Source organism: Perissodus microlepis, chromosome 1 (assembly GCF_051167445.1).
Source record: "Perissodus microlepis isolate ML-2025 ecotype Zambia chromosome 1, ASM5116744v1, whole genome shotgun sequence".
Lineage (NCBI taxonomy): Eukaryota > Metazoa > Chordata > Actinopteri > Cichliformes > Cichlidae > Perissodus > Perissodus microlepis.
Window position 1 is genome coordinate 5,169,925 of NC_140461.1, and position 12,637 is coordinate 5,182,561.

The 12,637-nt window shown below is 38.1% G+C and overlaps 1 protein-coding gene across 2 annotated transcripts in view; it reads left to right on the forward strand.

The window, feature by feature from the left end:
- Nucleotides 1-12,637, forward strand: part of cdh8 (cadherin 8) — a 99,277-nt gene that overhangs the window by 55,095 nt on the left and 31,545 nt on the right. For both annotated transcript variants that reach the window (XM_084927711.1, XM_084927703.1), the window contains exon 4: nt 6,618-6,737. In XM_084927711.1, coding sequence (XP_084783837.1) covers nt 6,618-6,737 — 120 coding nt within the window. The remainder of the gene's footprint in view (nt 1-6,617; nt 6,738-12,637) is intronic.

Genomic DNA, 12,637 nt, shown 5'->3' on the forward strand with positions numbered 1-12,637 from the left:
TTAGTTGAGCAGATAGCTAAAGAAAATCAGACAGCTATATAGCAAACACACTATAGCCATTGGGAGTTAACAAAATCTTTGTTATTAAATTTTCAAATATGACTTTTTAATTTTTCTCCTCAGAAAAAGGTTGTTTTAATAGAATTAAATTTTGTTTTATCAATTTTTTTCCTCAAAGAAAATATTGTAATATCAGTGTCTAATCTGCATATTAAGCAACAAGCTATTTAATCTTCTGTGCACCTATGTGTACACCGCCCATCTTCTTTTCTGTCTATCCATCCTGGTTTCTCTCTCTCTCTTTCAACACCCACAGTGTAAAGCCAGTCAGACATAAACAGTATTGTTTTACCCGGGTAGGGCTCACAGCAGGGCACTGTTAGCACCACGCCTCATGCAGCCCACAGCTCTCCCCATGCTTCAGTGATATCCCTTCTCCATGGCTCAGTGCCTGCATACATATGAATGCCCCCTGTCTTCTACCCTTCACGGTTCTGAGCTGGTCCAAGCTGAGAAGAGCTGAGATGTTACACAGCTGCCATGCTTGTTGGACAGACAGATGTGGAGGAGAATTGTAGCATTCCAGTGTTAGTAAATGAACTGTAATGACACATTCTTTGGAGTGATTATAGGTGTGATGGTACTTGAACTCAGGAGTGCTTTCCTGCGGTGCGATTTGCTGAATTGTACTAAGCATGCTGAGGGTGAATTTGGGGCAATAAAGGAAAAAGAGGAGTTTATCAGTTAGAAAATGCAACCAGTATGTGTATGCAGTAAACATTATAATGAAGACTTAGTGCAGTGTCAGAAACTGGGCAAAGGTTTTTGTACAGCAGCTGATCCTACAGTATATCCTAGTTGTGGAAAATGAGCATAATAATAGAACTTTCACATTTCTGGACACTTAATAATGCTTTCTTTTTGACAGAAATCTTGTGGTTTAAAAGTGAAGATTCTGCTGAAAGGTAAAATAAAAATCTTGATTCGAAGATAAAGCTTCAGAAGATTTTAATGCTAAAACTTTGTCTTTTTTCCTTGTTCTGCACAGCAAGTTTTACTACTTTGGTCTGTTTGATTATACTTATATTTCTTCTAAGAAAATAAGCAGACTATACAGATCAAGCTGTGTTACAGTACAATGTGTTATTGAAAATAAGCCGCAGCGTCCTTCCGCAGCCATTGTGTGTCACACTGGGCTGCATCTCCCAATTTATCCCCTCTCTGGTTCAAGAAAGATTCCTATTGATTTCCTATCACCGAGCCAGTGTACAGAGTAAATAGGAAGTGTGAGCCCTATTATTTCTGTCGCTTGGTAAAACATAAGGGTAGACCCCCGTGTCTTTATCAGAGGAACCTTTTAGCCACCACATGCCCTTCAACCAAAACACTACGGCTGTAAATTTTCACACACTGTACAGTAATGATGTCCTTTGAGAATGAGTTTGTGTTTAAATTATTGGTGTGGTATTAAATCCTGTGAACTTCAGAACATGATTAATGAGATTACACTTAATGTGGGAAAACACCCGTAAACGCAGGCTGTATTTTCATACAGGCTTAATGTGCTTTCCCCTGCGGGCCACTGCCCAAACCAATAGAGGGAGATTTGCTTTCCCGGGAGAAGCTTCTGTGCACTCTTTCTGTGTCTTTGCATGTGCTAAGCAGTAGGAAACAGGTGAGACAAATCCCTTTAGACACCAAATAGCGCAATTACACGTTTCTTCCATATATGTAACAGGTCTGACCAAGAATATGCAACACTTTTGAGGAAGAAAGATGTGTGCAAGACATTCCACTGAATAGTTTTCATATTCCATTGTAGGCTTTTTACATCCTTAATCCGTTCCTGCATGTTTTTTGTTTTTAGCAACCATTCATATTTTTCATCCCTGGACATTTATACTGTAGGTGTTGTGTTGCTATTATTGTAGTCGCCACAATGCTACAGGCTTCAAATAAAAGCCAGAGACAATATTCCTCCTACAATTGAGTTTCTGTGCCCATTGCCTGGCCTACAGCTGCATCCATTTCTGCAGTGTCCCTGAATTCTCTGTGCATTATCAAGGGGAAGGACGAGCTAATCTGCACTGATTTGAAACAGGACCAAAACACTGGCTTTCCTAATCCCTCATTTTTTTATCAGGGGTAGTGAGGAGCATTTTACCCCTGTGGGAGGGAAAGAAAGAGGGAGCTATTTCATGCCTCACTGGTTCCACTGTTTTTATGAAGATTTTTTTCCTACCCCTACTTCCCTACTTCAATCCATAGTGTAACTGAATTTCTAAAGCCTGTTTGCAATAGTCAGACACCTTTTAGAAGTACGAAGGTACTTTTCATAATTAGGGATGTGTAGATGGCTGCCTCCTCCCTCTGCAGTAGTAGTAATTTAACTTTAAGGCAGATAAGGCTCTGTATCTCTGAAAAAGGGAGGTGCAATTTCCTTGCTGTCTTTCATTTTATTCATTTGACAATTGGCAAACACCTATGGCACACAGGATATAATTTGCTTCCTGAAAATACAGCACGAGCGCTCCAATTTGGATTAATGCACACATCTGTGAGATATAATTCAAATAATTATGTTTCCTTAAATTCTGTCAACCAATTTATGTAATACTTCATTCACTTATGTAGCACGTTTGTTGGAAATTTCCACTTTACATCAGGTGCTCTGGCAGGGCTGTCACATGGAGGCCCTCATACTGATTTTTCTTCAGTGCACATGCAGTTTCTGTTGAGTAGAGTTTGCAGCATTAATAGATACTGAAATGTGAAAAATTTCTATTTAATGTAGACTGAGAACAGTTCATGTGAATGACAGTTTCAGCAGATAAAAGCAATGCATCTATTTAAGTGTATTAGCAGCTGAAGCTCAAGTTGCGCTGGGTGTTGTTCTTTTTTTGTTTTGGTTCTTTTTTTCTTCTGTTTTTTTTTGTCAGTGCTAGTGCAGTGAGCAGAAACAGAGAAAAAGAGCTCATTGATCTGCTATGATCTAAACACTGCAAAAGGCATGGGGTGTAACAAGCTCAGGAAATTTACAAGGTAAGCCTTGGCAACACAACAGCACGGGTCATCATAAGACTATGAATTACTGGAACACCTCAGTCTCAGAGGACCACTTGAGGTTCTCTCACTGTGAAATAATTGGGTTGCAACAGTGAAACTGCTACACCAGTTAGAGTGCAAAGGGGGCTTTTGCTTTGTTTTGCTGTTACAAGACCGCAGACACGGCTGTGACTATTAATCAGCAGGTGACACGTGTAGCTGACGGCATAAAATGGGAGATAAGATCAAAAACTGCACCACATGGATGCAAAAATCATCTTATTTGTAATTTTTTAACCCATTTTATTTTGCAGTTGGTAAACACTACTGAAGCTATTTGATGTGAATATTAAACATGTATTTTCAGATTGTTTGAGTCCTTATTGGTTAGAAGTAGTAAGTCATTACTGTGGTGCACACTGGTGAGCAGGCTTGATGAAAATTGTTTCAGTGCTTGTAGAAATAGCAGAAGATGATACACCAACAGAATACAGATGTCTGATTTGCGGGTTACACTTTGTAAACTATGGAACAACTGCTCATATCACATCTGGCAAATTTATTTTATTTTTTTATTTATTTTTCGTTATTTAATCCATAGCCGAACATCTGAATCAGAGTTCTGGAGCCAGAGCACTTAACTTGTCACAGGTCTTTGCGCAACAAGCATTTTCAGTTGCAGTGGACAGATTTAGGTGCCCGTGGCAGGACCTCCGCCGTCTGTGACTGGGGACATCTCACTTTGTTGTCAGAACACCTCTAAACATCTTTCACAGAAACAATTACCATACCATCTGTAGCTTTCTGCCAGCATGTTGCTCACTGTCAGCACGTCGGCTTCTTTTCTCTTTTTTCTTCTCAAATGCTCTCCCACACCCTGAGACTCATGAGGAGCTAGGTCACTTTGGATTAAAATGGATGATTTTAATTACGCGAATTGCCTCTTTATATTAAGATTTTCAGTGCTCGTTTTGTCCCGATACCTTTTAATGGACAGGTGAATGGTGGATTGAATTGCCACTATTTCCTGATTTGAGCATTTGACTGACTTGGAATATTGATGAAAGTCCTTGGATACATTTTACTTATAAAGACCTTATAAAGCTGGTGTAAAAAAGAAGTTTATTTATGTTTGAATACTGATGGTGTGAAGGTAATTCTTAATTGCTGTAAATGATAAAGAATGCTTGATATCCCATAAGAATTTCAAAATACATGAGCCAACACTTACACCAACACAGCCTTTACTTTAATTTTAAACTTAAAAACTTTTATTTGACAAACTAAACTTAATAAACACGCTACTTTAATAGAAGGAGAAGTGTTTTCTTTGTGGTTACATCCAAATATCAAATAACCATCAACAGAGTAATTTCAGGTACACGATACTTATGCTGTCTGCTGTTCTGAAAGATCAAAAGCTGTGAAAAAAGTAGTCTAATTTGCCCATACATGTCTGCAATTGCTTTGCCTGCTATATTAATATCTAACACACAAATATCTGTCACTGACACACTAGATGCCACAGAAAGGACAATTAATTTACAATTAAATAACTTCTTTGCACACTTAACTGAAACTTTCATTATAAAATCTTCAGATCCATTTTCATGCCATATTTACCACAAGTCAGTAGACACTCCTGAACTATAAATTAAAGGTATGCATCAACACATGACCAATGCAACATTTAACTACTTAGGTCTCCATCACAAAGTCACATAAGTAACCCACTGGCAGTGTTGGGGAGTAACAGAATACATGTACCACCGTTACGTATTTAAAATACAAAATATAAGTAACTGTATTCCGTTACAGTTACTGTTTAAAAAAGTGCTATTCAGAATACAGTTACTTTGTTGAAATGAATGGATTACATGGCGGTATTTTCCTGTTTCATAAGGCTATGCCCTCTTTATTTAACAAAACACGCATTAAAAGCCTCTAATGTCTGTGTCTCAATCTCGCGGCCCATGTCACCTCTACTTGCCGCTCGCATAATGACATGAAGAAATATTTTAAAAAATTATTCACAAAAATGATTTAATATGAAGGCAATGGCAGAGTGTTACAGGCATAGCCCTAAAGAATGTAGCCTCATGGGCAGTGTAGTCCATGCTGCAGGGAGAATGGACTGCCATACCCGTTATGTGTCTGTGAACGAGGGAGAGAGAAAAAGTCGGAAAGTATGAGTTGTCACTGAGCAGAAACGGGAGCTGGATGCATGTAAATATAATAATAACCACTGCAGCCAAGAAGAGTGCCTGACGAGCCCAGTTGTAAGTAAGCTATTAAGACTCGACTGTACACTGTGTTCGTGTTTTCCTCTGAAACAATAAGTTCCGTTGGAGCAGCCTTTCAACGCCTCTCTCTGTCTCTCGCTAGCAAAGTTGACCCAGACAACAAAGTAAAGCTAGTTTTCAGCTACGAGCCCGACACAAACCCGACGTATTAGCCACAGGTCCCTTTACTACGGTTCGGAGCCGCAGACCTGTTTTATATATACTCGGAATAGTTTTCTATATGAGATCACTGCAAAAAGTGCAGCCTTACCTAATGTCCACCCTACTGTTACTCATTTTATACTAAGATTTAAAAATCTAGTTGGTATTGCTATGGCGAATAACCTTCAGTAAAAATAATAAATCACACAGCAATAGTACATTCATGTAGTTGTAAAAAGCATGATAATATATTAAGTAATCCGAAGTATTCAGAATACGTTACTATCATTGAGTAACGTAACGGAATGCGTTACAAAATACATTTTGGGGCATGTATTCTGTAATCTGTAGTGGAATACATTTTAAAAGTAACCTTCCCAACACTGCCCACTGGCAACCTCTGGTCAAAACAGAAAAATGTTTCTGTTCGGCAAGTAGTAGCTGGAGGTTCCTGGTTGTTGCCATGTGAAATCGCCCACAAATTGGGTGCTGCACCAAACACTTCCTTGTGATTGCTTTTACTGCTAACAGATTGCTGCGGTTACCCATAGTTTGAATGGAATACACTGACATGTCTGCACACACTCATCCAATCTGGCAAGAGAATGTTTGCTTCCAAAGCAGAAATTTCACACTTTAAAATGTATTGGTCGCAGTAGTAAGACAGAACAAATGTTATTTCCAGTTTGTATTGCAGTTTTCAATACTTGGCCAGTGGTGTCTGCAGACTAGTCAGTGTTTTTCATGTAAATTTTCCATGTAAATGACCACTTCAGAAACCAGCTACAATGACCAATTTTATGACAACAAGCAACCTCAACTAGGCTCAACTAGGCTAATGGTTGCAGAATACACACTTATATCTTGCAAAAGGTGGTTACTAGGATTGTTCTCCAGGCCTCCACGAATGGGCCTTTAGCAATTGATTTTACAGCAACCTCTGGCAACCACTTGCATTCACTAGGCTGGTTTCTAGGCCTGTGTGATTGGGGCCTTACGTGGAACAAGATGGGATAAATGGGACTAGAGTCTCATCTGGATTCACTCAGCACTTAGAATTTTAGTTTACAGAGACATGGAGATCATTTCCTGTAGGGATGTTTATACATTTGTCTTTCTGCACCACAGGTACCTCAGTTATCACAGTAACAGCTACAGATGCCGATGACCCAGTGTACGGAAACAGCGCTAAGCTAGTCTACAGCATACTGGAGGGACAACCATATTTCTCTGTTGACCCCAACTCAGGTAAGTCTAATTTCTTGATAATTGCTGAATTTTAGGCTTAAGCTAAAGTATTAGTTTGATCAAATACTCCATTGCGTTCATGAAGGAAAAGCTGATTAAACCTCAGATTCCAAGTCTTGTGTGAGTTAACAATCATGTGGGTTAAAAAATTCATGCATTTAAAATATTTGCACATGCAAACTAGGAAATTTATTTTATTTTAATTACATTTCCTTTGTTTTTAGGAGCCATCTGTGCAGGATGACATTTAATTGCATATTAAGTAAAAAACAAAAGAAAAAAAAGGAAACATGCAATAGTTTATAGGTCTCGTGTAATCAGAGTGATTTTAAATAAGGAGAAAAAAATGGAGGGCACCTTTATGGGGCAGGCAAAGCCCTTTGTGCTGTTATTCATTGTTTGCTTGACAAAGCCTGACGAAGATTTCTGTGAGATCAAAACGTTGCTTCATTAAATTTAATGGGAGCTAATACAATGTGCAAGTCTTTTGTCTGCTTCTAACCAATGGAGAGCATAATGTATTACAAAATGCAATGAATGAACACGGCGTTCATAACGGGACAAAAAGGAAAGAAATAGGTTTTACAGAGAGATGGTGATTCCATCTAAGGATTATTTCATAAGTCTTTTTCTTCTAGACAGGACCATGCACATCAGGCCAGAACCTTTTAGTATTTAAACACTGTCCTTTTTCATTACCTGCTTTGAGTTAGATAAATGAGCTTACAATGTTATCTCAGGTCAAGTTGTGGTCTATCACTATGTGGACAAGTCTCTGGTTAAGTATGTCCAAATGACAGGAATAACTTTACCAAGGTCAAGCTTGTGCATAAATCTAAGTATTTTAAGGACACACCTGAACTATAGGGACTGCTTTAAGCTTTATGGACCCAACTCTGTATCTGATCAGCTATCAAAAAAATTGAAAGTTTAAACAGTAACTGAAACATTTTGAAAGTTATCTCACTAAATAGCTGATAAAATTTTAGAGGTTTTAGGGTTACGCAGCAAAAATTGCATTAATACTTGACTGGATTTTTTAAGCCCTTTATAGTCACAAGGCTTAATTGTTTTCCCATTTAAAATCACTATAATAAAACACTAATGCATACTATGAGTTGATACTGAACCCACTGCAAACCAGTGGCTGACTTGAAGTTTTTTGCAGTAAGGTCCATTCATGATATGAAATACTGTGAGGAACTTCCCCTCCATTGTGTTATTTAGGCTGTATACTTATCCACTATATTTTAATGGAAGTTTAGTTTAGTTTGGAACCGCTCATTTCTAATGTAGTCGACTTTCTGGTACCTCATATCTATGTGCTGCCAATACTTGGGATTCAAATACAAAATAAATACTAACAGAAGAGCTGAGAGTCATATCCTGCTTTTAACATGTGCACTGCTAGCAGGTGCTACAGGTTGTACTAATTCCAACAGGTGGAGATGCAACAGCTTCCCCACCTGTTTGCCCACCTGAGGTGATAGCAGTCTGTTGCATTGCATTTATGCATAAAGTGCAAACACCTTCTGTAAGGACTAAAAGAGGATATAGTCTGACACTTAACTATTATACCAAATGCTGTATGTCTGCATTATCATGCAACTTCAACTCTATTCAGTGAAGCTGTAAGGGACAAAATTACATGTCTGTAAAAAGGCGGCCTGACAATGTAATAGTTTGAAAAGTTGTGTAAAAACATCAGTTCTGCAGGTAACTCAGACCATCTGTTTTTTTTTTTTTATGCTTGTAGATTATTGCTGCATGGGGCTGCTGTTAAATGTGGCTTCCTGGCTCACTCCCTTTTGCTACAATTCCCCTCTACAGCTGTTCATTCATGTACATTTATGTTTCAATATTTATACCATACGCAGTGGCAAACAAGTTTTTTCCTGGGAGCATTGTAACTGTTCCAAGGGGTGTACAGATTTTATTGAAACAATAGATTTGAATGTAATGGAGCAACTTGATAGAAATGAATGAAACACAAATATAGTCCACACACACTGGTTCATAATATATTGCATAACATATCATTTTGATTTAACAAAAAGACTATCCAAGTATGCAAAAATATTTTCATGAAATAAAAATAAAATATTGTATATTTGCAGTATTAATTAAGGGGGATCTTTATAATAAATTAACTAACCATGGCTTTTGTACTCAGTCACTCGGGATGGCACTGAACAATACTAAATGGACCTTATACATTCATAACCTTTTATAAAAGGAAGGATAGAATTTGCATGAATTTTCAATTCAATTAAATTTCATTTCATTTATACAGCACCAAATCACAAGGACATTTCCCTCAAGGTGCTTAATATTGCAAGGTACAGATCCTACAATATTATAAAGAAAACAGAGAAAACCCCAACAATCATATGACCCGCTATCAGCAAGTGTTTTGGCCACAGTGGGAATGTATGTGGCTAAAGATACAATTTCAACTTTTTTCAGTGGATAAATCAAGCAATGAGGTTTAACTTGGATAAGTAACATCAACGCATTTGAACAGTGAACAGTACTGTACAGTTCCACAACGAGTTGCATGGAATTCATTATTGAAACCCAAATGAGATTTATATGAGAGCTTTGCATCAGTGAGTTGCATGTTTTGCTCAGCTGACTTCAAGTCCTAAGTACTAAATGGGGCAACACTCCTATGATGCTGTGGTCCATAACATCACTGGGTTATGAATTCCAAATAATGGCAATGATAATAATTACTTCTTCCTTTCACAAGGCAGACTCTTCAGCAGCGTCATGATGCATAAAGTTATCTCAAAACATATTCTAGATTGGATCTTTAATTGCTTTTTCAGCTGACTTTTTAACATGTGTCTGTAAGCAATATGATTAAATAATGGTGAAATTACATTAATAAGAAATGAGATGGAAATTGACGGCTCACAATTTGGAAAACAACACACAATAAACAAGCTTCAAGAAAGGAGGACTCAAAATTTATGTACATAATTAGAATGAACATTCATAATTTCAACACATAAAAACCGGCCTTGTCCTCACTGGTATAGGTGTCGTAATCTCGAAGCCTCTACAGCTGGACCGTGGCTGTCGAGAAGGGGCTGAATGGACAGTTTAAGGATTAACATTCATGCTTTGTGTGATCACTGTGCACATGCAGATGGCTCATTCAAGTGAGCCAGATGTTTTAATGAATGTTAATGAAAAATAAAAGGTAAGGGGAAAACAACCATTAGAATGCATTTGACACTTACAACACCACACTGGAAATGAAAAGCATTCAATAAATAAATAAACATCATGCCCCAATTCATCACTTGGTTAATGGTCGATGAAAAAAAAAAAGTTGAAACAAATATCTATGGAAATGAGTGTTTGTCTATCTTCCCTTTTCAGTGATTAGGAATTAATTTGAATAATTAACGATGATCAACAGAGATGACGGTGTTGCTTGTAGCAGGATGACGGAAGAGTGTGTGAGTGTGTGTGTGTGTGTGTGTGTGTGTGTGTGTGTGTGTGTGTGTGTGTGTGTGTGTGTGTGTGGAGGAAAAGTAACTTGTTTGTGTAGCTCTTTTTCCTTATTGATTTGTTTGTTTGCATTTCGGGTGGTAGGTCTACCTTGTTATTGCACATCAGAGCTCAAAGCTAAAATTAGAGAGAAGTAATTTAAAATCCTATTTCTCTATATAATATCTGCCTATTCATTAAAACTGCAATGACTTGGTGATGCTGATGAAATGCTGGTTTTACACACTTCATCTTTGAGGCCATCTAAGGGTGTCCCATGTAAGAGAGAGTATACAGGGAGTGCAGAATTATTAGGCAAGTTGTATTTTTGAGGAATAATTTTATTATTGAACAACAACCATGTTCTCAATGAACCCAAAAAACTCATTAATATCAAAGCTGAATGTTTTTGGAAGTAGTTTTTAGTTTGTTTTTAGTTTTAGCTATTTTAGGGGGATATCTGTGTGTGCAGGTGACTATTACTGTGCATAATTATTAGGCAACTTAACAAAAAACAAATATATACCCATTTCAATGATTTATTTTTACCTATGAAACAAATATAACATCTCCACATTCACAAATATACATTTCTGACATTCAAAAACAAAACAAAAACAAATCAGCGACCAATATAGCCACCTTTCTTTGCAAGGACACTCAAAAGCCTGCCATCCATGGATTCTGTCAGTGTTTTGATCTGTTCACCATCAACATTGCGTGCAGCAGCAACCACAGCCTCCCAGACACTGTTCAGAGAGGTGTACTGTTTTCCCTCCTTGTAAATCTCACATTTGATGATGGACCACAGGTTCTCAATGGGGTTCAGATCAGGTGAACAAGGAGGCCATGTCATTAGTTTTTCTTCTTTTATACCCTTTCTTGCCAGCCACGCTGTGGAGTACTTGGACGCGTGTGATGGAGCATTGTCCTGCATGAAAATCATGTTTTTCTTGAAGGATGCAGACTTCTTCCTGTACCACTGCTTGAAGAAGGTGTCTTCCAGAAACTGGCAGTAGGACTGGGAGTTGAGCTTGACTCCATCCTCAACCCGAAAAGGCCCCACAAGCTCATCTTTGATGATACCAGCCCAAACCAGTACTCCACCTCCACCTTGCTGGCGTCTGAGTCGGACTGGAGCTCTCTGCCCTTTACCAATCCAGCCACGGGCCCATCCATCTGGCCCATCAAGACTCACTCTCATTTCATCAGTCCATAAAACCTTAGAAAAATCAGTCTTGAGATATTTCTTGGCCCAGTCTTGACGTTTCAGCTTCTGTGTCTTGTTCAGTGGTGGTCGTCTTTCAGCCTTTCTTACCTTGGCCATGTCTCTCAGTATTGCACACCTTGTGCTTTTGGGCACTCCAGTGATGTTGCAGCTCTGAAATATGGCCAAACTGGTGGCAAGTGGCATCTTGGCAGCTGCACGCTTGACTTTTCTCAGTTCATGGGCAGTTATTTTGCGCCTTGGTTTTTCCACACGCTTCTTGCGACTCTGTTGACTATTTTGAATGAAACGCTTGATTGTTCGATGATCACGCTTCAGAAGCTTTGCAATTTTGAGACTGCTGCATCCCTCTGCAAGATATCTCACTATCTTTGACTTTTCTGTGCTTGTCAAGTCCTTCTTTTGACCCATTTTGCCAAAGGAAAGGAAGTTGCCTAATAATTATGCACACCTGATATACGGTGTTGATGTCATTAGACCACACCCCTTCTCATTACAGAGATGCACATCACCTAATATGCTTAATTGGTAGTAGGCTTTCGAGCCTATACAGCTTGGAGTAAGACAACATGCATGAAGAGGATGATGTGGACAAAATACTCATTTGCCTAATAATTCTGCACTCCCTGTATACATGTAACACAAGAGCTGTGTTGTTGTGTTACTTTTTTTAAAAAAATTTCAAATAGATTTTCTATAATTATTCTTTCAAATAATATCACATGTGTGTCCTTGGTGTAATCATCTATAGCTCTATTCATATAATTCTACTTCACTGATTTAAAAAAAAGAAAAAAAAAGGATTCTCGAATGTTTTCAAGCTTATTTTGTTGACGTGATACTACATGCGGTTCACTAAATGTACAAACATATAGAAGTTTGGTTTTACCCAAGATGCTTCCTCAATAATTTTATACATAGCATGTTTGTAACTTGTATGTAACAAAAATAATAAACAATGGCCAAATCAGAAGACTTCAGGAATGTCACGAGCCAAGAGGATGGGCAGCCACAATGAAAACACAACCATATAAACAATGAAGCAATGCTTAAGTTGTATTAGAAATTTTTTGTGCACTGTATTACAACTAACAACAATAACCAAAATAGTGTGCGCACACAGAGACCCCCAAAAAATAAAGAAAAGAAAGTTAGACCTGGGTCTTTTAAA